The sequence below is a fragment of the Hippopotamus amphibius genome, chromosome 3 (genome assembly GCF_030028045.1).
Source record: "Hippopotamus amphibius kiboko isolate mHipAmp2 chromosome 3, mHipAmp2.hap2, whole genome shotgun sequence".
Lineage (NCBI taxonomy): Eukaryota > Metazoa > Chordata > Mammalia > Artiodactyla > Hippopotamidae > Hippopotamus > Hippopotamus amphibius.
Window position 1 is genome coordinate 48,156,031 of NC_080188.1, and position 22,134 is coordinate 48,178,164.

At 45.3% G+C, this 22,134-nt stretch overlaps 1 protein-coding gene across 5 annotated transcripts in view; it reads left to right on the forward strand.

The window, feature by feature from the left end:
• Positions 1–22,134, forward strand: part of SHROOM3 (shroom family member 3) — a 123,642-nt gene that overhangs the window by 40,720 nt on the left and 60,788 nt on the right. For 4 of the 5 annotated variants that reach the window (XM_057726576.1, XM_057726578.1, XM_057726580.1 and 1 more), the window contains exon 2: positions 21,744–21,875. In XM_057726576.1, the coding sequence (XP_057582559.1) occupies positions 21,744–21,875 (132 nt within the window). Of the gene's footprint in view, positions 1–2,210; positions 2,317–21,743; positions 21,876–22,134 lie in introns of those variants that run through there. The other variant, XM_057726577.1, reaches the window with a different exon arrangement.

Genomic DNA, 22,134 nt, shown 5'->3' on the forward strand with positions numbered 1-22,134 from the left:
ATCTGCAAGTATCTGACAATGCCTCTAAATTACAGAGACAAGTAAAAAGTATTTTTCCAGAATCTGCGGTACAATGGAAGCCCAGGGACCGCCTATCGTAGTGATGGATTTCACTGGTATAATAAAGGCTGTGTGGGAGGTAAAAGTTGGATCCAAAGTGCTTTTAAAACCTTTTTTTTAATTAAAGTATAGTTGATTTACAATGTTGTGTTAGTTTTTGGTGTACAACAAAGTGACTCAGTTTTACATAGGTTATTCCATTATAGGTTATTACAAGATATTGAATATAGTTCTCTGTGCTATACAGTAGGACCTTGTTGTTTATCTGCTTTATATATAGTAGTTTGTCTCTGCTAATCCCAAACTCCTAATTTATCCGTGCCCCCCCCCCTTGGTAACCATAAGTTTATTTTCTATGGCCAAAATGTGTTTTGAATCACCAATTTAAAGTGATGTTTCACACAGGAGTAGAGGGATCTGGTCCACCCTTATGAGGTTTCGCCTGATCCTGAGTACTTAGAAAACAAGATAAAGCAGCAGCAAGAGAGGAGGTCTTATCTATTCTGCCTGCAGAGCGCCTGGCTGTGTCCTCAGCTGATACTTCTTCCTTCCTCAACATGGTGGCAGCAGCAATGTGCTTTCTAATCTGTAAGGACTGACCACCTTGTTTAAAGCATAAGTTCTGACCATCATCTGCTTCCACCTAAAACTAGATTCCCACAGGACATTAGGACACAGGACAGGCAATATTAGCCTCCCTGCTTCTTACATCTAGCAACACTGTGTGTGGGTACCCCTCTGGCTGTGTGGTAGGTGTATACATTTTTGTACATGCTTGTGATACCACAGTGAAAACAAAATACAATTTTAAGGGGGATAATACCTTGGGGAGGGGGAGCCTGTCCATGAAGGTATCTGTAAAGAGGTTTATTTAGTGGTTGCTGTAGTGCCTAATGCTTCTGCATTCTGCCGGGATATTACAAAGAGCACAGCCAAATAAAGGCAAATAATATTAACTCTGTGGGAACTGAGGCTTCTAGTTCCTACCCAATTAGGCATTCTTTTCTCTGGGTCTATATGTGTACTTATTGCCTTAAATATAGAACCTGAAATTTTAACAGGTATTCTGCTTGAGTGAGAAGAAATAAAGCCAGTTTCAAACATTACTGTTATTTTAATCTCTGGAGATGACATGTGAAAGCAATTAAGAGTTACTCTCTATGGGAAATAAAAAAATCTTACCTTCATTGAAAGAGGCTGGAAGAGCCTTTGAAGATGAAGCTGAAAACAGCACCACAGCTTCCTTAAGAATATTAAATGGGCATCTCTATCTTATCCTAATACAAAACAAATGCAAATGTGTATATTGCCTAAGACCCCGAGTTTGCAAAGCTGAATTCAAAATCTCCTGAAAGATCACAGTCGTAACCAGTAAGTAATCACCTGTCCCTCATCCAGAGATGATGCTCCTGGAAACAAAAGAACTGGGAAGGGAGGTTTCAAGAGCATCAGCGTTCAGCAACAACCTGAATTTCTCTGGTTGATTTATACTGAAAAAGGACACACGGAGAAAAAGGATGGTTATTTTCCTTGTAATGTGAGCTTTTTTTTTTTTAAAGATGTGAACTTTTTACCTTGCTTCATTCATGCTTCATTTGATCAATTACTAACTAGCCCCTGAAAAGCGAGCGCGGGCTTCTTGAAGTGGCTGTTTTTCTTCTGGATCCCTCTTTATTTCAAAATGAGCGGGGAGGTGGAGTTAAGACACCTTTCTGACTGTGAACCGATAAAACAGAGCCTGAGAGTGTGTGCCTCGGCCCCCTTACTACCACGAGGGCCCGAGGACGTTGCTGAGGGGCGAGCGGAGCCCGACTCTCGCAGCCCAGAATCCGTTTTCAAACCTTAGGGAACCAGCGCTGCCATTGAAATGCAAATCCCGTGCTGAGCGCCGGGCCAATCCGGGAGGCTTCCTGTGGGATTACCTGGTGGCGAGCGCCGCGCGAGCGCGGATCCTCCGGAGCGGCCCCCGCAGCCGCGGCGGCGTGGTGGTCGGGTGCCCCCGCACCCTCCCGGCCCGGCGCCCGGGTTCACCGCCAGCGGCCGCGCGCCCCGGGCCCGCCGCGCCACAGCCGCTGTAGCCAGGGCGCAGGGCGCAGGGCGCTGGGCGCGGCCGAGCCGCCCATTGTTGAGCGCGGCCCAGCCCTGCCGGCGATGCCCCGCGCCGCCTCCTCGCAGCGGCGGCGAGGTTTGAACTTGGCGTCGGCCCGGAGCCCCGCGCGGCCCCGGGGGGCGGCGGCGGCCAGGCCAACTGCGATGGTGAGTGCGGGACTCGGGTCCGCTTTCCCTGGCCTGGGAGGGGGGAGGGCGGCTGCCCGGCGGTGTGTTTTCTAAAGGGTGTCTATATCGGTCCCTGCGGCGACGCTGGAAGATCCTGCCTGTGAGGATGGGTCCCCGGGCGGGCTTTCTCTGCCAGCTGCCGGCCTGATGGGGGAGGTAGATGGCGCGCTTCGAGGGTCTCCTGACACTCGTGGACCGCGGCTTTTTTTTTTTTTTTTTAAATAGGAAGGCAGAAACTGCCCCTCCAAGAGGAAAAGAATTGCAGATTATTGACAGCATGAAAACTTTTCAGAAGAAATGATCTGTGAAATATTTTAATTTTGATAAATTGCTTCCCACGAGGGCTCCTACTGAGTTTAGAACGACTTGCCTTTCTTAATGTTACTGGATTTGTTTCTGTAGGAAAGATCCCAAGTGTGCCTTTGAGGGGCTTGCCTGCCCCTCCCCCCTTCCACTTGTTCCAGATCCTAAGGCGATTTCTTTTTAAAGGTGTGTTCCGCTGTTATGCAGCAAAAGTTACATCATGAAAATGCGATTATACCTGACACATGCTTTACTCTGAGTTGCCAGGGAGATAAAAGTGCTTTACTGAGGGGTGGGGGAGAGGTTGTAAAATTTCAGCACGTCCAGCATCCGGTGGGGGTAGGGGTGGGGTGTGACCGTCTCTTTCTCTCTGATGTATTTTGGCATTCTTTTTTTTTTTTTTAATCCTCATGTTGTTGTGGTGCCCTTCTGTGCATGGAGGCCTTGGAGAGGAAGGGAAGCCCACATGCAGGTTATCTCCATGGAGAGATTGCTGTGAGACGTCAGGGTGCAGCAGGAAGTCTTAGCACAGGGGCTTCTAAAGACAGTTCTATGCGTCTCCTATTTCTAACTAGTTAATATTTAAAGGTTAAATTATCGTTTCCAATTAAAAGCACATTGGTCAGACATATGGCTAAATCTTCCCTCAAATAATCTCACCAGAAGTTAGTTTACATTTTAATTAATTTTGATGGTTAATTTTTGTCTTTTACAAATCTTTTTTTAAATTATAAAAGTATTACATGATTATTGCAGAAAAGGTAGACTATACAGAACTAAAAAACTGTTTATAGCGATAACATTCATGTTCTATTTGCTAAGGCCTAGGTTTTCATGGAAGCCTAGTAATTTGAAAACTTTGCAGCTTTGGACTTTTTGCAATTGCTAACAAACCTGGTTTAGGAGCTTAAATTAGGAGCTGACAAGGAAATAAATTTGTACTTTAAAAAAATGTTATAACCAACAATAACTTATTCACATGGTTCATGAAACAGAATTTATTGTGGTAATTTCTCTTGAATCAACTTCCCACATCTGCTCCAGACAAATGGTTTCTGTTTGTAGAGCCTGTTTTGTAAATACATCTCTACCATGAAGGCAAAGTGCCCAAACACATACCCCTTTCCAGTGCTTGTAGCTAGACTCATAGAGTTAATATTTTTATTGGTTTCTGCATCAGAACTTCCTCACCATATGCTTGATAAAACCCTGGAGAAGGTTACCAAGGGATGTTGTAGAGAATTTACTTCCCTGGAGATTTTAAGAATAGATAAACATCCATCTGCCTAGGATGGCTTCAGTGCAGTACTGTTTGGATAAGGGAAGGCTAGGTCACCTCTCAGAACCCCCAAATTGAGGAATTTCTAAACAAATTTCAGTCCTCAATAACCTGGGACCAAAGGAAATAAAGATTGCCTCAAAAGCACCTGAGCCCAGATTGTGGCGAAGCCCTGTTTTGATTTATGTAAAACAAAGCTTCTCCTTTGGTAAGAAAGATTTTACGTTATCCCCAGGACTCGGCAGTCCTTTTCTATTGATGGATAGAAAATCAACAATGATTTACTTACTTTCTAAGAAGTTCTAGGTTGAAGATAGTATAAGTTCCGTAACTTACAGTAAATGAATGAATTGATTCATGGGAGTTAAAAGTTCTGCCTCCCAAGGTGGGAAGGGGTGTGTGTATGTGTAATAAACGCTGGAGCTAAGGTTGGTGTGCCTAAAAGCTTTTTCCACTTTGGACCCAACCTTCTTTTCAGGCTCCCATCTTGTGTGTTAAATCTGGTTACTTTTTTTTTTTTAATTTTTTAAAGTTTTATTTATTTATTGGCTGCACTGAGTCTTCATTGCTACGCTTGGGTTTCCTCTAGTTGTAGTGAGCAGGGGCTACTCTTCGTTGTGGTGCTCGGGCTTCTCAGTGTGCTGGCTTCTCGTTGAGGAGCACAGGCTCTAGGCAAGCGGGCCTCAGTAGTTGTGGCGCACGGGCTTAGTTGCTCTGTGGCAAATGGGATCTTCCTAGACCAGGGATCGAACCCGTGTTCCCTGCATTGGCAGGTGGATTCTTAACCGTTGTGCCACCAGGGAAGCCCAGTCTGGTTACATTTTTTACATCAGCATTTTACTTTCTCCTCAAAATTTATTCTTGACTTTCCATTTCCAATGGAGAAACCATGTAGCACTTTCACCAAAACCAAGTATTCCTGTAACTTCTGTTGCAAGGCCGTTCCCCTGAGCTCCAGCTGTGCTGCTGTTTTGCAGGTGACTTTCAGAAGGTCAGGATTTCATGGGTTGCTGCTTCTCTGCCCACCTGTTTGACAGAAGTATTCTGTAATTGTGACCTCAGTTGCAGTGATACCTTTCTCCCTTGCCGTGGTCACTTGATCAGGAACAGCCACCCCTCACCCCTGGGAGAGGTTCACTTTCTAGGAAAGGTCATGTCAGAAAGAAAATGGGAAGTCAAGAGTCTCCTGGCTGGGCAGTTTTTCACCACCACCTCACACCCTTCAGTCTGTCCTGTTTCTCTGTACATGCCAAGCATGTTTTCTTATGCTGTGGTAACGCCCAGAGGAGGAATAGGAGTATGAACAATGGTCGTTCATTTGTTCAACAAACATTTGCTGTGTGGGAGGTCGCCCAGCAACTGCAGATGGGTCCTCTGCCCTCAGGGAACTTGTCATATAAAAGGAGAAATCAAACATGTTAATAAGCTAGTGCCATTCTGAGGGAGTAGAGTACAGGGGTTAAGAACTTGTGTTTGTTGTAAAGTTAAACATCCATCGACCCTATGACTCAACTAGCCACGCCTGGCTGTTTACCCAAGTTGATGAAAACAAATGTCCACCAAGAGCCTTGTACAGAGTGGCCATAGCAACCTTATTCATAATTGCCAACGACTGGGAACAACCCTATGTCCATCAATAAGAAAATAGATAAACTGTGGTACACCTGTACTAATGGAATACTACTTGGCAGTCAAAAGGGATGGACTTGTGATATACACAACAGCCAGGACAAATCCCAACCATTATGTTAAACTGAAAGGAGCCAAACACAAAAGAATATACAAGCAGTTCTGTTTATGAAGTACTAGAATAGGCAGAACTACTCTAGGACCGAAGAAGTTAGTGGTTGCTTGGTGGGCGGGGGTGGGACAGGGGAGTTTGATTGAAAAGAGGTAAGAAGAGACATCCTGGAGCCATGGAAAAGTTCTGTATCTTGAGTGATGGTTGCACAATTATCTAACTCCATCAAAACGCACACTTCAGACATATGTATTTTATTGTATGCGAAGCATTAGCTCCATTAGGAGAACAACTTAGGTCCTAGAGATAGACAAGAGTATACATCCCGTCTCTGCCTCTCGGTGTATGTTACCTTGGGCAAGTTATTAATGCCTCTGAACGTGGAAACATTGGATAGTAATACAACATCTCCTTCATAAGGTAGTTGTAAGGATTGAGTTGGATAATGAAAGTATTTAGCTTAGTTAAGAACTCAATAAATGTCAGCTAATAATTCCACGTACTGTGATAAATACATGGTTTTGGTGTTAATGATAAAGCTATTTGCACTTTTTGTGAAAGCCATCTCCTTTATGTGAGATTCTCAAGGATCTTGTAACATATTAACCGATATCCTTAGCATTAAATGTATCTTCATTTTAATGGGTCCTTTTTTGAGGTTGTAGGGAATTTAAAGTTCTTGCCTACCTGATCAAAATACCACTGGGGCTTTGCTTTGCCATCAGATGTAAACCTCAAAGAGAGGAAACACCCGCTAGGCAAACCCGTCTTTTTTTGTGGACTGATTTAATGATAGTAGTTGAAGCTGAGCTCCCAGGCTCAAAGCATTCAAGGCATTCAAAGAAAGGTGAAAGGTTTACATATTATAAACTCTTTCCAAAGATGTAGGGGAAGCAGAAAAATGATCTCTGTATAATTAATATTGTGCTGCTTTATTTTAAGGGACATGTTACATAACTGGAATTTTCAGTAAAATACCTTGCACAGAGTGGTAAATGTAATACTAGTTTACTTAATCTGTTATGCTTCAATTATGTCGGTTCAACAGAGTATTTGGGAAAGATGGTATAAACTTTGCCAACTCTAGCAGAGGCATTTTGTTTTAGGTTGATTTAATTCATTCACTAAACACTTATGAAACATTTACCAAGAACCTGTTGCCGCTGAGAATTCAATGATGAATAATAAGACATTTTACACTCAAGGGTTCATAGCTGCCCTGATTGTGAGTATGAATGTGTGTCAATTTCCCTTGGATTTTTTTTCAGAGCAGAGGATTCTCTTAGGCTAGTCTTGTTGGTTTTTTAAAAAGCCTCTTGCTTAAGGTAGAGGTTTAAAATCCTGTCTTTTTTTTCCCCCATTGGTGCTATTTTCTTAAACATCAGAATTTCTTCTTCTTATCCTTACTAAAAATAACAACAAAATGGTCTTTTATAAAGGCAGTGTAGTGTCATGGAAAAGTCTTAGACTATGGAAACCGAACACCCTGGGTTTGAATCTGAGCTCTACTACCTACTAGTAATTTTTTTTTTAATAAATTTGTTTATTTATTGGCTGTGTTGGGTCTTCATTGCTGTGCGGGTGCTTTCTCTAGTTGCAGAGAACGGGGGCTACTCTTCGTTGCAGTGCGCGGACTTCTCATTGCTGTGGCTTCTCTTGTTGCGGAGCACAGGCTCTAGGCGCGTGGACTTCAGTAGTTGTGGCATATGGGCTCAATAGTTGTGGCTCTAGAGTGCAGGCTCAGTAGTTGTGGCACACAGGCTTAGTTGCTCTGCAGCATGTGAGATCTTCCTGGCCCAGGGCTTGAACCTCTGTCTCCTGCATTGGCAGGTGGATTCTTCACCACTGTACCACCAGGGAAGCCCCCTACTAGTAATTTAGGGTAAGTTCTTAAATTCTTTAAGCCTGAGTTTCCTCATCTGCAAAATGGTGATAAAAGAAGTATTAATATATATCAGATTAGGCTGTTCTAAGGATTAAATGACAAAATAAATGTAAAAATAACTAGCCTGGCACCTGGTAGGTATTAATATCCAATATCTGTCAAGTACTTGCTAAGACTCAAGCACTGTCTGAAACTCTTCTTGTACCCTCCTCGCACACTGATGAGGTAGGCACTATTATTGCCCCCCTTAAAGGCGAGGAAACTCCCAAACACAGAAGAGATTAAATAGCTTGCTGAGGGCATGGAGGTGCCAGGGTTGGAACCCCACAAGATCTTGCCTCTCAACCGAGGAGGTTCGTAATAGACGTCAGTTACTTTTCCCTTTTAGGTGAAATTGTTTTTAAGATTTAATTACTGCAGGGAGAGAGTAACCCCAATAAGTGGTGCTGGGGCCACCATTGTGGGCTGTATGCAGGTGAACACTGTTGATGGAGAGGTGATGTGTTCTTAAATGGTTGATGGCTCTATTTTCTACCTTGTGGAGGGGGTCTTGCAGGAGAGGCGCTCGTGAAGGTGTTCGGGTCTTTCCCCAGCCCCTCAGAAGTCTTCCTGTGAGTGACCCTCTCTGACTTATGAACAAAAAATGTGGACTTGGCCTAGACTTTGTGGAGTCCCCGTAGGCATTGACACAGACGCGATATTATCTTGGTCTCCACCGGAAGGCAGGGTGAGAAGTGTGCTCCAGAGCCCTGAAAGTAAGAGGAACAGTAGGTCCTTGTTGCTTACCTATATTATATATAGTAGTGTTGTATCTGTTAGAATATATATACACACACACATATATATGTATATAACTGAATCACTTTGCTGTACACCTTTGTAAATCAACTTGTACAGCATTGTAATACAACATTGTAAATCAACTATACTTCAAAAAAAAAGAGGAACAGTAAACTATTGCCCTGGGATAGTTTGTGTTCCCCATTTTCATAGTGTTTTGTCAACTTCCAGATTCTGGAGAGCCCTGAGTTAGAACTTTAAATAAGAAAAAATCCCAAGTGATAGATTGAGAGCCTTACTGATTTAAGGAAGTCATACGAAGTCACATTGGCCAATTAAAATAATATGTGGATGCCTCGAGGGGAAATTAGTTACATAACTATACAGACCCTATTCCCCGTTTAGATATGAACCTTTTCACTTAATCCCCACCCCGCCCCACCAGAGTACAGGGTTTTGTACAAGATATTCTGTATTAATGTTCTCGACATCCATACCTGTCCTCTGCAGTGTAGCTTGACTGCCGGCATTTCAGGACCATTTCCTCAACCACCCAGTTCTGTTTAAGACTCACCAGGAAGCCCCCCAGCAAGCACAGTGGGTGCCGCTGGGGGCAATGGGCTGAGGCCAGGGGGCATCGGGAGGAGCCCCTTTGCAAAGTGCTGCTTATATTCGAAGGAATATTATTGTGTACCAGTTTTGTCCACCCAAGTGAGCCACGTTTTCTCAGGGCAAAATTCCTGGCGGATGAAACTTTTGGGGCTCTGCTCTCTGAAGGGGAGAAAAGAAATCTGGAGGAAGAACCTACAGGGATCTTGGCTCTCTGGTTATCGCTGACACCGTGAGGCTGCTTGGCTCAGTGCAAGCCCCACGTGTCTCTAGTCTGATCCACAGTAACTGTGTTCGGCTAAGGTCAGGAGAGGCTAAAGTTAGGAGAATCGCAGGACTGTCACTTGAAGTCCCACTCTGCCTCTTCCCCATCGCCTCCAGCCTCTTTCCCTCAACTTGAAGCCCTTTGTGTTGGTTCCCATGGTTACCGCTTCACCACTGGCAGCTGGAATTCCGCAGTGAGAGGAGGCCGCCTCCCCACTGAGCCAGGTCTGGCCCGGGCGGAGGCCACCGATCTGCAGCTGGTTCGTGACATGGGGTCACAGTCCAGTACCTTCTCTTTGTTGTGGATTCTGTACCTTTCCCAGGCTTGGCATGCTGGCGTTCTAGTGGGAGGGGAGGCCAGGGGTGATGCACGACTCGCAGGGTATTTCCTGCCCTCAGCTGGCCTAGCCGCCCCATGATCTGCCAGGCTTCTGCCCACTGCCACTTCCTTCTGTGCTGGTGCCCAGAGGAGTGAGGAGAACCTGCTCCACCCAGTCAGATAAAGATGACCACTCACTTCCCCACCTGCTTTCGCTTTGGCTTTTATGCCCAGTACTATATGTTTTATATGTAGTCGACATTGACAAGACCAGGCTCTGATCTAGAAGGAACTGGCATCCATGGCAGGTTTTCCTCCAGCCTGGAGGACCAGGCAGGCACAGGAAACTGGGGGATCATGTGGGGATCTGAGATTCAAGATGAGAACACCCCTGGCTCAGTTTGTCTTGAAGCCATGGCCTCAGATACTATTTGAGGTCCAAATTCCTTCTCATTTAGGGTTCCATTGGCTCCAGAGCCGAAACAGGAATTGTAACTACAGGTGGAAATGAACCAGCCCTGGTGGTGAAGGTGAGGAGAAGTAGTTACCAGTAGAAACCACCACAGACTATTGCTCCTGAGGAAGCCAGTACTGGAAGAGTTGTGCTCTTCCTGGGATCAGGCAGCTCTTGTTTTCTAGAGTTTGTTCCGTCTGCAGACATCTGAGCCCCTAGGTGATGCGGCTGTTGTAGATCGTGGTTAAGGGCATGCTTTGGAGCCATATAATGTGTTGGGTCCTGGCTTTACCACTCTATTTGTGATCTTGGGCAATTTATTTAAATGACTTGTGCCTCAATTTCCTTTTCTGTGAAAGAGGGAGAACACTTCATAGGGCTATTATAAGGATTGAATTTGTTATGTAAAAATGCTTTGTAAATTGTAAAGCCCAACACAGGTGCCAATTTGTAGTATTTGTAAATGATGTTTTGAGAGTGCCATGCTAAGGTAAAGACAGATTTTCGTCAGTCCCACTTTTGTGTTACGTATGTCAGTGGGTCCAGAATTTCCTGGAGAGGATAGGGTAGTGTTGGGGTGAATGAGGACACACAGGATTTGAAAAAAAAGAAAAGAAAAAGAACTCTGGACTGTATTACACTAACTGTATAGTATCAAAGGAAAGGAAAAATGATGGGGATGCGTAGAAACTTAGCCAGTGGAACTGCAGTTACAAACACCTTGAAAAGGTATATTGTAAACCACAAACAATGACTTTTCCACAAATTGACTGCAGTTTGGTACCTTGCCTTCCATTTAAAATGCGCTTCCAAAGAATATAAAGCAACAGCCAGGGGAAAGCTGGGGAGACAGAGTCCCACTTTGGGTGATAGCAAAGGTTGGAAACATTTAGGTTTGAGATTTGGAGGCATGTAAATAGCATGGAATGTCTATTATCTTCCCTAAAAAGCAGAACGAATCTTGGATATTGTGGACACAAATGCAGTTGGCATGAGCTTAAAAAAAGTGCATGTGAGCTTCTTTCTAAGACCCAGTAATCCTCTTGGGCAAAGTAAGGATTAGGCCTCCCTCACAAACAAGGGGGTGAGTTCATTTTTGCTAAGATTCCTCCTCAGCTGTTGCCAAATTTAGCCAGGCACCTCTTTTCTCCCAATGAATGACCATCTCCATTTACAGTTTGTGTCCACCCCTCTTCTCCAGGCAGGTCTAGGACAGGAGCAACTTATTTGCATGTAGATGGGAGAGAGAAACCTCATCTCCCACAGACTGCCTTGCCATCCCAGGGACCTTCCAGAGCCAGAGTCCCTCCACCCACTCCCACTGCAGGAGGGCAGGGGTCTCTCTTCCCCAGAGCCTGGGGTGGGAGGACTACAGGAGCTAAAAAAAAAACCTGAGCCCAAACTCTTATTTTTAAAACAGCTTAGCAGATACTTGCCCTGAGTGCCATCCCTGCCCAGTGCCTGAAGCTCCCTCTGGTGAGAGGAGACCTCCGGAAGAATCCCTCAGGCCGATTCTGTGAGCCTTGTTGCTCCAGGAACCATTTCTTTCACACTGGTCGCTGGGTCCTCTGTGCCAGTCTGTTTCTAAGGGGCCCAGGTAATGCTGCATATTTCCTGTTCTTATATGCAAAAAACCTCCACTGTGGCGTTAAGGATTTATATCCGTCACCAAAGGTTTCGGACATTTGCAGTTGCCTTTATAAGAAATAACGAGCCGATCCTGATACCAGCATCCTGCCACACTCGTTGGGTGACTTCCCATATTCATCTCTCTCATGTAGGCCACTTGGATCAAATGATAATAGCTCTCATCTTGTAGTGGTTATCGTATGCCAGGCTTACTAGATCCCATAGCCGTTGTCACCAGGCAGATGATACTCTGTCCGCTTTTTACAGGTGAGGTCCTGAGGCTCAGACAGAATAGTGGCAGAGCTCAGATTGGAACCCAAACTGATCTGGTTGCAAATTCTGTGTCTCTCTCCAGCAAGGCTAGAAGTCAGAAATTGTCTTTTATTCTGCATAGATTCCAACCTGGTGTCTGCATGTAGAAAGTGCTCATCACTTGCGGGTAGAGATACTCAAGAAATTTTCTCACTCAGGATTTGTCATTTATGCCCTTTTCCCCCCTTGGTTCATAGACTGTTAAAGGTAAAAGGAACCCTAACATACATCCGTACCAACCCAGTGCGGGCCTCCTGACCGCTGCTCCAGTACTATTTCCCTGTATAATAGTACATGCATATATGGCCATTTTTGGTGTCCATTTGGCCATCCAGTCTCCTTTTTCCTAATATTTTGTGGAAATAAGGGAGGAAGTATTACCAAATCGATTTTCCTGTGTTACTCCCACTATGTCGATTTTTTTTTCATAATTGAGATTTTGTTAGTTGTTTTGAGGATGAGTACACAGACATTTCAATTTGTACACAATTCTTTACGTACCAAAAATCTAAAACATTGTGTAGTTGTGATTCTTTTCTGAACAGTTATTCCAGTGACTTTCCAGCTTAAAATTCGGACTCAGATTTTCCTTAACAGAATGTCGAGTACCAATATGTTTACAGGTTGATATGCTGGTACATGATAAGCTCCACTAATTCATGATTTACTATCATATACACCACATACTTAAATTTTCAGTCATTCATAGCACGTTAACAAAATTACTAGGAAAACTGGACCACCATGACCAAAGATGTTATAGAGTGCACAAAATTCTGATAAGGAGAGCCAAGATCAAGGAATGGTTTGCTTTAAGAAACAATTCTACCAAAAACAACATGGAAAGAGAAGTAATTTAAAGTGTTCAAGATAGTAAATGCACTACTGACTCCAAATTAGTATGCTTTGTATTATAGGTTATAACAATTACGACCATCTGTGGAATGTTAGGTTGACACCCAAGATAATCAAAGCCTTCCATGTTGAATATCCCACTATTTTCTGGTTGTACCAAAAAATAAACAATCAGCAACTGATTTCACCTCTTTAAAAGTGGGCTGAGGTGGGATTCCCTCCTTTTTTTTTTTTTTTTTAAATTAATTAATTTATTTATTTATTTTATTGGCTGTGTTGGGTCTCTTTTGCTGTGCACAGGCTTTCTTTAGCTGTGGTGAGTGGGGGCTACTCTTCGTTGTGGTGCACAGGCTCCTCATTGCCGTGGCTTCCCTTGTTGCGGAACACGGGCTCTAGGTGCGTGGGCTTCAGTGGTTGCAGCACATGGGCTCAATAGCTGTGGTTCACGGGCTCTAAAGCACAGGCTCAATAGTTGTGGTGCACGGGCTTAGTTGCTCCACGGCATGTGGGATCTTCCTGGGGCAGGGATCAAACCCACGTCCCCTGCATTGGCAGGCAGATTCTCAACCACTGCGCCACCTAGGAACCCCGTCCCTCCTTCTTAAAAATGTTTCTAGAGCTAATAAAAAACTTGCATCTACAAACTTGCATCAAACAGTTGATGCAAATATTCCTCTGGATTGTACAAGAAGGGAGACAGGGACCACTGATAATTCTGAGTGTATGATTTAAATCAGACTCAGCTTCTTTCTCTGTTGCTTCATCAGAGGCTGGGCTCTCCTTGTTTTTAGTTTCTCCATTTTCTGCAGGTTTTCTTTAGTCTCTTGTTTAGCCACTTTGCCCTGTTTTCCCTGTGCTCCCCTTTTCCCTTTTGTTTGCACTTTTTTGTCTGAAGATTTATCCTTTCCTGCCACCTTTTTTGGCTTGTTTCTACCTTTGCAGGAGCTTGTCTCTTCTCGGGCTCCTCCTTTGCTGCCCCGTGGGTAGAGCTGACCTTCCTCTTGGGCATCGTGGAGGCAGGGTGTGTGCCAGGTGCACAGAGAGCCTTCACAAAGCTGGGCTGCCTGGCCACTGCCCAAGCTGCGGGGACCCCCACCATGTCACTTCTTGTTCTCTTTCTCTCTTGCTCTTCTCATCTCTAGCAGATCCTCTCCAGCCTGCTTTCCTAGAGGTCATTCCTGGTGATACACGGTGTGGTGTGGTCTGGGAGAGGGAGGTCATGGGAATTTGGACTGGGAGATTTTCTTGTCTAAATAGGCTTGCCACCGTTGCAAACCTCATGCCTAATCCATTGTGTGGTCCGTGGTTGACCCTGAGCGATTGTTGATTGAGTGAATGGATGATTGGGCTTGGTATAGAAGTGTGCTCTGAGTCTCACTGTGAAGCATGTCCTGTATCATGTCAGCAGTGTGACCAGTGTTAGGAAGTTCTAGGTCAAGATGCAGTTTGGGTGTCAAGGGTGGGATCCTTCAAAATCCGGTCTCATCATTTCTTTAGACCGAGGGATATTTGGGCTAGGGACAGAGAGGGGACCCATCTGAACTTCAGTAACTTTTGACTTTCTTCTGAAGAAGCTTTTCCTTTAGAGGAGCTTTGGTATTGTTCGTCACCTGTGTCAGAGGATTTTTGGGATTGTAGACTCTAAAGGCAATATGAAACGAGAGAGAGAGAGCGTGAAAGTTAGAGTTAGGGACCCTGACTTCATGTAGCTTACAAGACCTGAACTCAAGCAGGTAACTATCCCTGTCTGAGGCTGTCTCTACATCTGTTAAATGGGAATAAATAATACCTGCTGTACTTGCCCTTTAGCCTTATTATGAAGGCCAAATGGACTAATGCACGGAAGGTACTTTCAAGCTATAATGGATGATATTAAAGTAAGTAATTATGATTTTGGGGGAACACTAGGGAGAGAAAGGATGGGAGGGAAGAGAGACAGAGGCCTCACTTTCTTAAGACAGTTTTATCACCCTCCATTGATACTGGTTTCCTGGAAATCTTGCTTCCTCCCAGGTATTTTCCATGGTTGGCAGAGATACGAAAGTAAGTCTTGCCACCAGCATGAAGCCTTTCCACTGCCCAAATTTACTCCCGGATAGGTACATCCACTGCCGTTTCCTGACAGAGATTTTCCTTTAAAAATAAGGAGAAATTAGACTGAGACTCATTCTACTGAGGAAAAAAAAATAAGGCTAGTTTTACTTTTTCTGATAATTACAATAACAAATGTTAATTGTAAACAATTTGCAAGGCATAGAAAAAGAAGAAAAATATCACCTATAATCCTATCACCCAGTAGTAACATCTTGGTACTTTTGCTGGTCTTTTGTCTTCATTTGTATCTTTTTGTCTCATATGAATGGCCAAAGGGTCATGTGGCAGAAATGCCAGGCAAGAGTGGATTGGCATGTGGCTGATGTCTAAGAAAAAAGTATGCAAAGTCCCGGGACCCTCAGAGGCATTTCATGAGGGGTGGTGTCGTCTGGCTAGACTTCTTTCTACTTGTTTTATTTCTTTTTGCTTTCTTTATAAGATGAGGATCATGCCATCTCAATTGATAAGATTAAATGAATAACTTTTTAAAGCACAGTATCTGGTACATACTGTGTGCCCAAGAAATGTAAGTTTCCTTTCTTCTTCTTCTTCTTCTTTTTGGCTGCATTGGGTCTTGGTTGCTGCGTGAGGGCTTTTCTCTAGTTGTAGCAAGTGGGTGTTACTCATTGCGGTGCGTGGTCTTCTCACTGCGGTGGCTTATCTTGTTGCGGTGCACGGACTTCGGTAGTTGCAGCATGCAGGCTCAGTGGTTATGGCACGCGGGCTTAGTTGTTCCGTGACATGTGGGGTCTTCCCAGATCAGGGCTTGAACCTGTGCCCCCTGCATTGTCAAGCGGACTTTTAACCACTGCGCCACCATGGAAGTCCGTAAGTTTCCTTTCTATTGGTAAGAAGCGGATACTGCCAGGCAGTGTTCTAAGTCTCAGCGTGAAGCATGAGACGTAATGTTCACGTATTAATTCATTCAAGCCTCACAACTACCCTTTGACGTAGGTGTTATGATCATCCTTACTTTATAGAGGAGAAAACTGAGGCACAAGAGGTTGAGTAACCTGCCCAAAGTCAAACATCTACTTGGTGACAGAGCCAGGATAGGAACCCAAGCAGCTGGCTGTGGAATCTACAGTATTCATTCGAGTTACACAGCTGCTGCTTATACTAGAGCTGATTTAAGATCAGACTCTGCGTGTTTGTGGCTAAGGCCAGATGCTCCAGTGGTGAAGCTATCACCAGTTTAATATAAGCTGTTGCATGGGGGCCCTTGGTTTTCTCATGCACTTGCCCTAGGCTAGCTATGTCATAGGGCCCTGTGGGTGGAGGAATTGAAGTCACAAGTAAATCTGGAGCAGATTAAATATTTAATAGGTAGGTTAAGAGATCTGGCTAATCATTTGGCTTTTTCCCCTACCCACCCTTTTCCAGTCTTCATGCAAGGTTGGCATAGAGGTCACTGGCTTAAGATCTGGAGATGGGCTTATGGTTTCAGAAAGAGTCAGAAATATGCTGAATGTCACTGGTATAAATTGTACACTTGATCCATTTGGGAGGTTTCAGGGGAAATCAAGTGAGAAAACGCGTCAGCAAGAGACACAGGAGGTACAAACAGACACAGAGCCAAGACATACAAAGCACATCTATGCATGGCTGAAAGCTTATGTATGGCCCCCCTGTAATAACCACGCTGCCAAACCAAGATGGGCGAGGAGAAGAAAGAGGTTTTGAGGACAAGTAAATGGTATGCGTGTGATGGAACACACTGGATAGGACACAGGCCTGAGGGAGTGCAGCGTAAACTTCCTAACTGGTAAATAATGATTTAAAGGGCAAGAAAGGGGAGTAATGAAGGGACAGTGACCCGAAAGGTTAAGTCTAAATACGCAGGTACCAAAAGGTTCATAATAGGAACAAGAGGCTTTTAAAGAAAGGGCAGTTCATTGAGAATGACTGTGAAACCTTCAGTAAATGCCCAGTCATCGGCAAATGAAGAACAGCTACGTTAGACTAAGGACGGAAATCTGAACCTAAGGTTATCAGTTCTTAAAATCTTCCTCTGCTCACAGAAGCAGCAGAGACTCCAGGCCCTCTTCGCCTCCAGAGACTGAAGGGAAGAGTGCTGGGGAGCCTAAGGTGATGATAAAGAGGCCTGCTAACAGGATGCACAGATGATGCTGGGGCCAGTTTTCTGCGTGATGGACACAAAGCGGAACAAAGAGAAAGTAGAAACCCAGGAACCCACCAACACGACTTTTCATGAACAGATTATAAAAACGAATACAGGCAAGCACCCAGCCTAAGTCCAAAGGAATTTCTCCAGAGGGCTCTGAGGATAGCTTAGCCCTGTGTAAGTGCACTTCTGTCTGCTTAATCTCAAAAGGTATTCTGGCTGCTTCGAGACATAAGGCAGCAAAACCACGCTGAGCTGCACCAACTGTTTGTCGAAGGGTTTGGCCAGTGGTCTCCCAACACTGCTCCTCTCTACTCCACTCCACGAATGCAGCTGCTGACGACAGGAACCAAGAGTTAGAGCTGAATTCTCCTTTCACAAAGAAATCGACCCACAGGACTTCCCTGGGGGTGCAGTGGTTAAGAATCCACCTGCCAATGCAGGGGACACGGGTTCAGTCCCTGGTCTGGGAAGATCCCACATGCCGTGGAGCAACTAAGCCTGTGTGCCACAACTACTGAGCCCGTGTGCCACAACTACTGAAGCCCACGCGCCCAGAGCCCGTGCACTGCAACAAGATAAGCCACCACAATGAGAAGCCCGCACACCGCAATGAACGATAGCCCCCACTCGCCACAACTAGAGAAAGCCCACGTGTAGCAGCAAAGACCCAACACAGCCAAAAATAAGTAAAATTAAAAAAAAAAGAAAAAGAAATTGACCCACAAGCTTATGTAGAAAGTGACTAAAAGAGAGCCCTACCTTCCCTAAAAGATGTATTGTAAACAATTCAGTGCCTTTAAGAGCTGAAGGGCATAGAGCCCCACTTTGGGTGCGTTAGACAATTATTCCCTTTACAATCAACTCTGATTCATTCTGTACGTCTGTGTTGTGTGCCTGCTGTGAGCCACCCACTGTCTGAGGCCCTGGGTGTGTAGTGGTTTAAAAGCACAAAACTGAAGAAAGTCAGCCATGGGCCCTGACCTTGTCATACTTCTGTCTGGTACATACCGTGTGCAAGTGAACATTTACACGTGGCCCCAAATGCAGTGAAGGGAAAGACCAGGTGCCAGGAAGAGACTGTTGGAGGGAGGTGAAGCAGTCTCTGTGGAGGTGATGTTCTACCTGGGCTGAGGAGGGGCCATCCAGGCGGAGAATTGGGAGGAAGATGATTTCAGGTGGAGGGACCCTCATGCATCAAGTGGAGAGCTTGGCAGGCTTGGGGTGCTCAAGGCAGGCCGGTGAGGACAGGGCAGATGAGAGGGGAGAGGTTAAAGGGTGGGCAGGAGCCACGTCACTTGAGGCCTCACAGCCAAATTAAGGAACTTGGATTTTCTCCAGAGTGCATGGGGAGCTACACAGGTTTTATTATTAGAGATGACATAATCCGCTTACTCTTTTTTAAAGGTGGTGCTGGCTGCTGGGCAGGTGCTGGGTTGGAGGGGGACAGGAATGGATGTGGCTGACGAGGAAGCTGTTCTCTCCTGGACAAAACACAACCAAAAGGACGAAACTGCTGATTCTCGGATCCAAGCTCTTCCTAAGCTCCATGCTAAGGAGACAGGAGCCCATCCCCATTTAAATGCAATAGAAACCAGGAGCTAAAGGGATCTGGAGAGACCACTTTATCAGGCATGTACATCTTTCTCTCCAGCTTCCCAGGATCCTCCCCAGTTTTCATGGTGTTCAAGAGAGCTACAGGAACAGGATGATCCAGAACTTTTTCTTCAATATTGGCTGAAACTCAGCTTAGAAAGCAGTTAAGGATTCTTACTAAAATAGCAAATAGTAAAGCGGTCGTATATATTCATGAACTATGAATAGTGGGAGCTGGGAATGTGAATGAACTCATCATAAGAAGTAGAGAGATGTAGGTGGTTAGCCTGGATCTCTTGTTTCTTAACTATCTGTCAAAGAAAGATGATACTGGGATAGTGGATCACAATCTTTTTTTTTAGCCCCTGTTAAATCTTCTCAAGTCAGCTCTGATTCCTATTTCCTCACTCATAGTTTGTGATCCTGAGACTGGAGAACAACAAGAAACAATATTAAAAACAGCCCTCAAACACATCTCATTAGTTTTGCCAGCAAGATTCACTATGGAATTTCTTTTCGTTAGAACATGTGAGTTTAAAAATATTTATTTGTTGTCCAGGTTATTCTAGAAAGAGGTTATTCCAGAAAAGGTGTGCTCTGGATGCTGGTGATTCCTCCTGCATTCCTTCCGGACTGTTTCCTCTTCTGTGTGGTGCGTCCAGACAGCCCACTCAGGAGCCTCAGGCGACAGCCCATCCAGGGTGGGGGGAGGCGAAGATTAGCGAGGCTGTGCTGTGACCTAGCCTGGGGGTCGCCATCAGCAACAAGCAACCCCAGCCCAGGTTTTATGAACCCTCGCACCCAGTTGTTAACCTCAGCTGGTCCCCTGGAGGGCATTGCTGGGGTGCTGATCTCTGCTTGGGTTGAAAAGAATCATGCATTGAAAATCCTTAAAACCGTGAGTGAGACCGTCTCATGTTCTTCTTGCTTCCCTCTCTCTCCCATTTGCCTGCTCTTCCTGCTAGGGCCTCACTCTGACAGCCTTCATCCTGGACTTCCCGTCCCTCCGTGCCTCCCGGAGAGGGGGAGGAGGGAGTAAGGAAGGAGAAAAGGGCTCAGCCATTGTGCGGAAAGGACAGAGCCAACAATTGTGGTTGAGGCCAAAACATAAAAAATTTAAAAAAAGAAAGAGAAAGTTATTGAATGCTATAAAGGTTTTGTGAAAGCTCAGGCATGGTCTTTATTGTTTTTCCCCAATAGATAATGTTAGGGTCTAGAGGAGAGCTGGAAAGACAGGCTTGTTGTCGGAATGGATTCTACCAATGAGTGGTCTTGGATGTGCTGTGTAGGTTTGTGTCATCTTTATGTTCATGAATTCGATGATGAGATATCTTTGAGTATGCTTTCCACCTCAGCTTAGCCAGATGGCCATTGGGGTTGGTGCCGCTGAGGATTATAGGAGGAATCCTAATTGGAGACCACATGATGAATTCTGCAGAAGGCTCTGACATGCTAACTCTGGACAAAGTTCTTTTTGCTATTATTTCCAGTATAAATTAGGTCTTTTTAGTTGTCTGTTTTACATGACATCTTAGCTGAAAGGAGCTCTAAAATGAAGGTACTGTTGAAGACAGTAATGAAAATGATTCGTTAATTAAGCACATACTGCCATGTGTAGGCCCTGTGCTAGACAGGTACTATCTAGAAACTTTGTAGCAACTCTGCAGGATACATATAATAATAGGAGCTGATTTCCTGAGTGCTGAAAATGCACCAGACTCTCTTCTAAGTGCTTTACCTGAATTAAAGTTTCTCAACAACCCTATGAAAGCTTTTGTTCCTTTGCACCCATTTCAGAGATGGAGGCACAGAGAGGACAAGGTCACAGAGCTGGACAGGGCCAGGATAGGGCCAGACTCTGACTCAGAGCGACAGACTCCAGGGCCAGGCTTCTATCTATTGCGTGCTCTGCTTCTTATTCTCACATTCCCGATGAAGAGCCTGAGGCACAGTGTTTACTTGCCCAATGTCATTCAGCTCATAAGTGAGAGAACCTCAACCAGGTCTTCAGACTTCAAATCTAGGGGAATACTGAATATATTCGAAGCCAGGAATCTTAAATTTGGCGAGAAAAGTAATGTAGCAAAGGAGGTAATGATGCTTAGATAAAACTAAAGATAAAAACTTCAGCTTAGAAGTAGAAATTCCCTGCTGACTGCCTGGTCATCTCCCTCCCTCTCCTGAAATACAAAGAAATCAACACCATTCATAATCTCACCCCTTTTCAGCCAAGGCCTATGCAGAGGAGAAACAGCAGCCTTTTGCGCCTTCTCCAGATTCCTGCTTATAGGACGGGGTGCAGGGGCTACCAGTTGTCTCTCAAAGACAGAAACACACCACTGGTACCCAGGGTGGCACACCCGCTTCAGAGCCTGGTGCAGCGGACAGTCTGATCAAGAGGAGGTGTAGTCAGGGTGTTTGGAAATTCAGGAGCCAAGACTCTCCTCAGGAGAAGGAGTGCATCTGTTCCCATGGCGGAACACATTGGCCAGGGAGGGCTTAACATTTTTCTCTGACTCCCTGGGAGTGTGGAGGAACAGAGCTATGGCAATGGTGTTAGGGACTGGGGGTGGGAGGGTGAATTTAAATGGACACACAAAAGGCTTGCCTCCAGCACGGTGGAATCTAAACAATCTGAAATAGCTCGGGCTCAAGAGTCGGCATGTGCTCCTGAGCTGCCACCCACTGCACGGAGCTATGGCTGCTGCACTGGGAGATCCCTCTCTTCCGGTGAAACCAAGACGGGATGGGAGGCAGCGGGGACTTGTCTCGGAGAACCACCTCTGTGGACGGTTTGCTTCTGTGAGTCCGGTTTTTCATTTGCTTACCAATGGCTCATGAACTATAGGAGGGTTCGTCTTCATAAGAGTCCATGTATCTTTCTCCCCCCTTGGCTGGAAAAATCTGTTATTCTAAGATTGGGAAGCGTACATTATTGCTCCATAGAAACACAGGTTGGAGAGGATGAAGACCCCTGGAGCGCACTCGCCTTCCTTTGGGCAGAGCACCTGGGTGGGTGCAGGCTTAGACCTCTGCGCCCAGCTGTCCTGCGCTGCCCCAGCTCCAGGGTTAATTGTCATGCATTTTCCAGGTGGGGTTCCTTCCTGCCCCTGCCCACGACCACCGTCACGCTCAGCTTCCTGTTTTCCTGTTTTTGCCAGAGATGCGCGTGCAGACCTGGACCCTGCTGATACAGGCACCGCTGACTCTTTCGGCCCAGACCACCTGACCTCTGACCCCCAGCACAGGAAAGCGACATGGTCAGGAGGGGTTACACTTCGGCTGAAGCACAGGTAAGAGGCACGGAGGGCTGTGCTGAGTGGTTCAGAAGAAGAACTTGGCTGCTGGAAGAAGGAGTTGGGGGCAAGGCTGGTCAAGAAGACGGGCGCATGAGAGAGGTGAGGAGGGGCTGAATGAGGAGGTCAGATGGAAGCTCAGGGTTCAGAGGATAACCACCCTAATGACAGTCTTCAGACCAGGTTCTGAAGAAATGTCAGGTTCCCAGGAGGTAATCTGGGGGTCCCTCAAATCATTTGATGCAAATATCTTTTA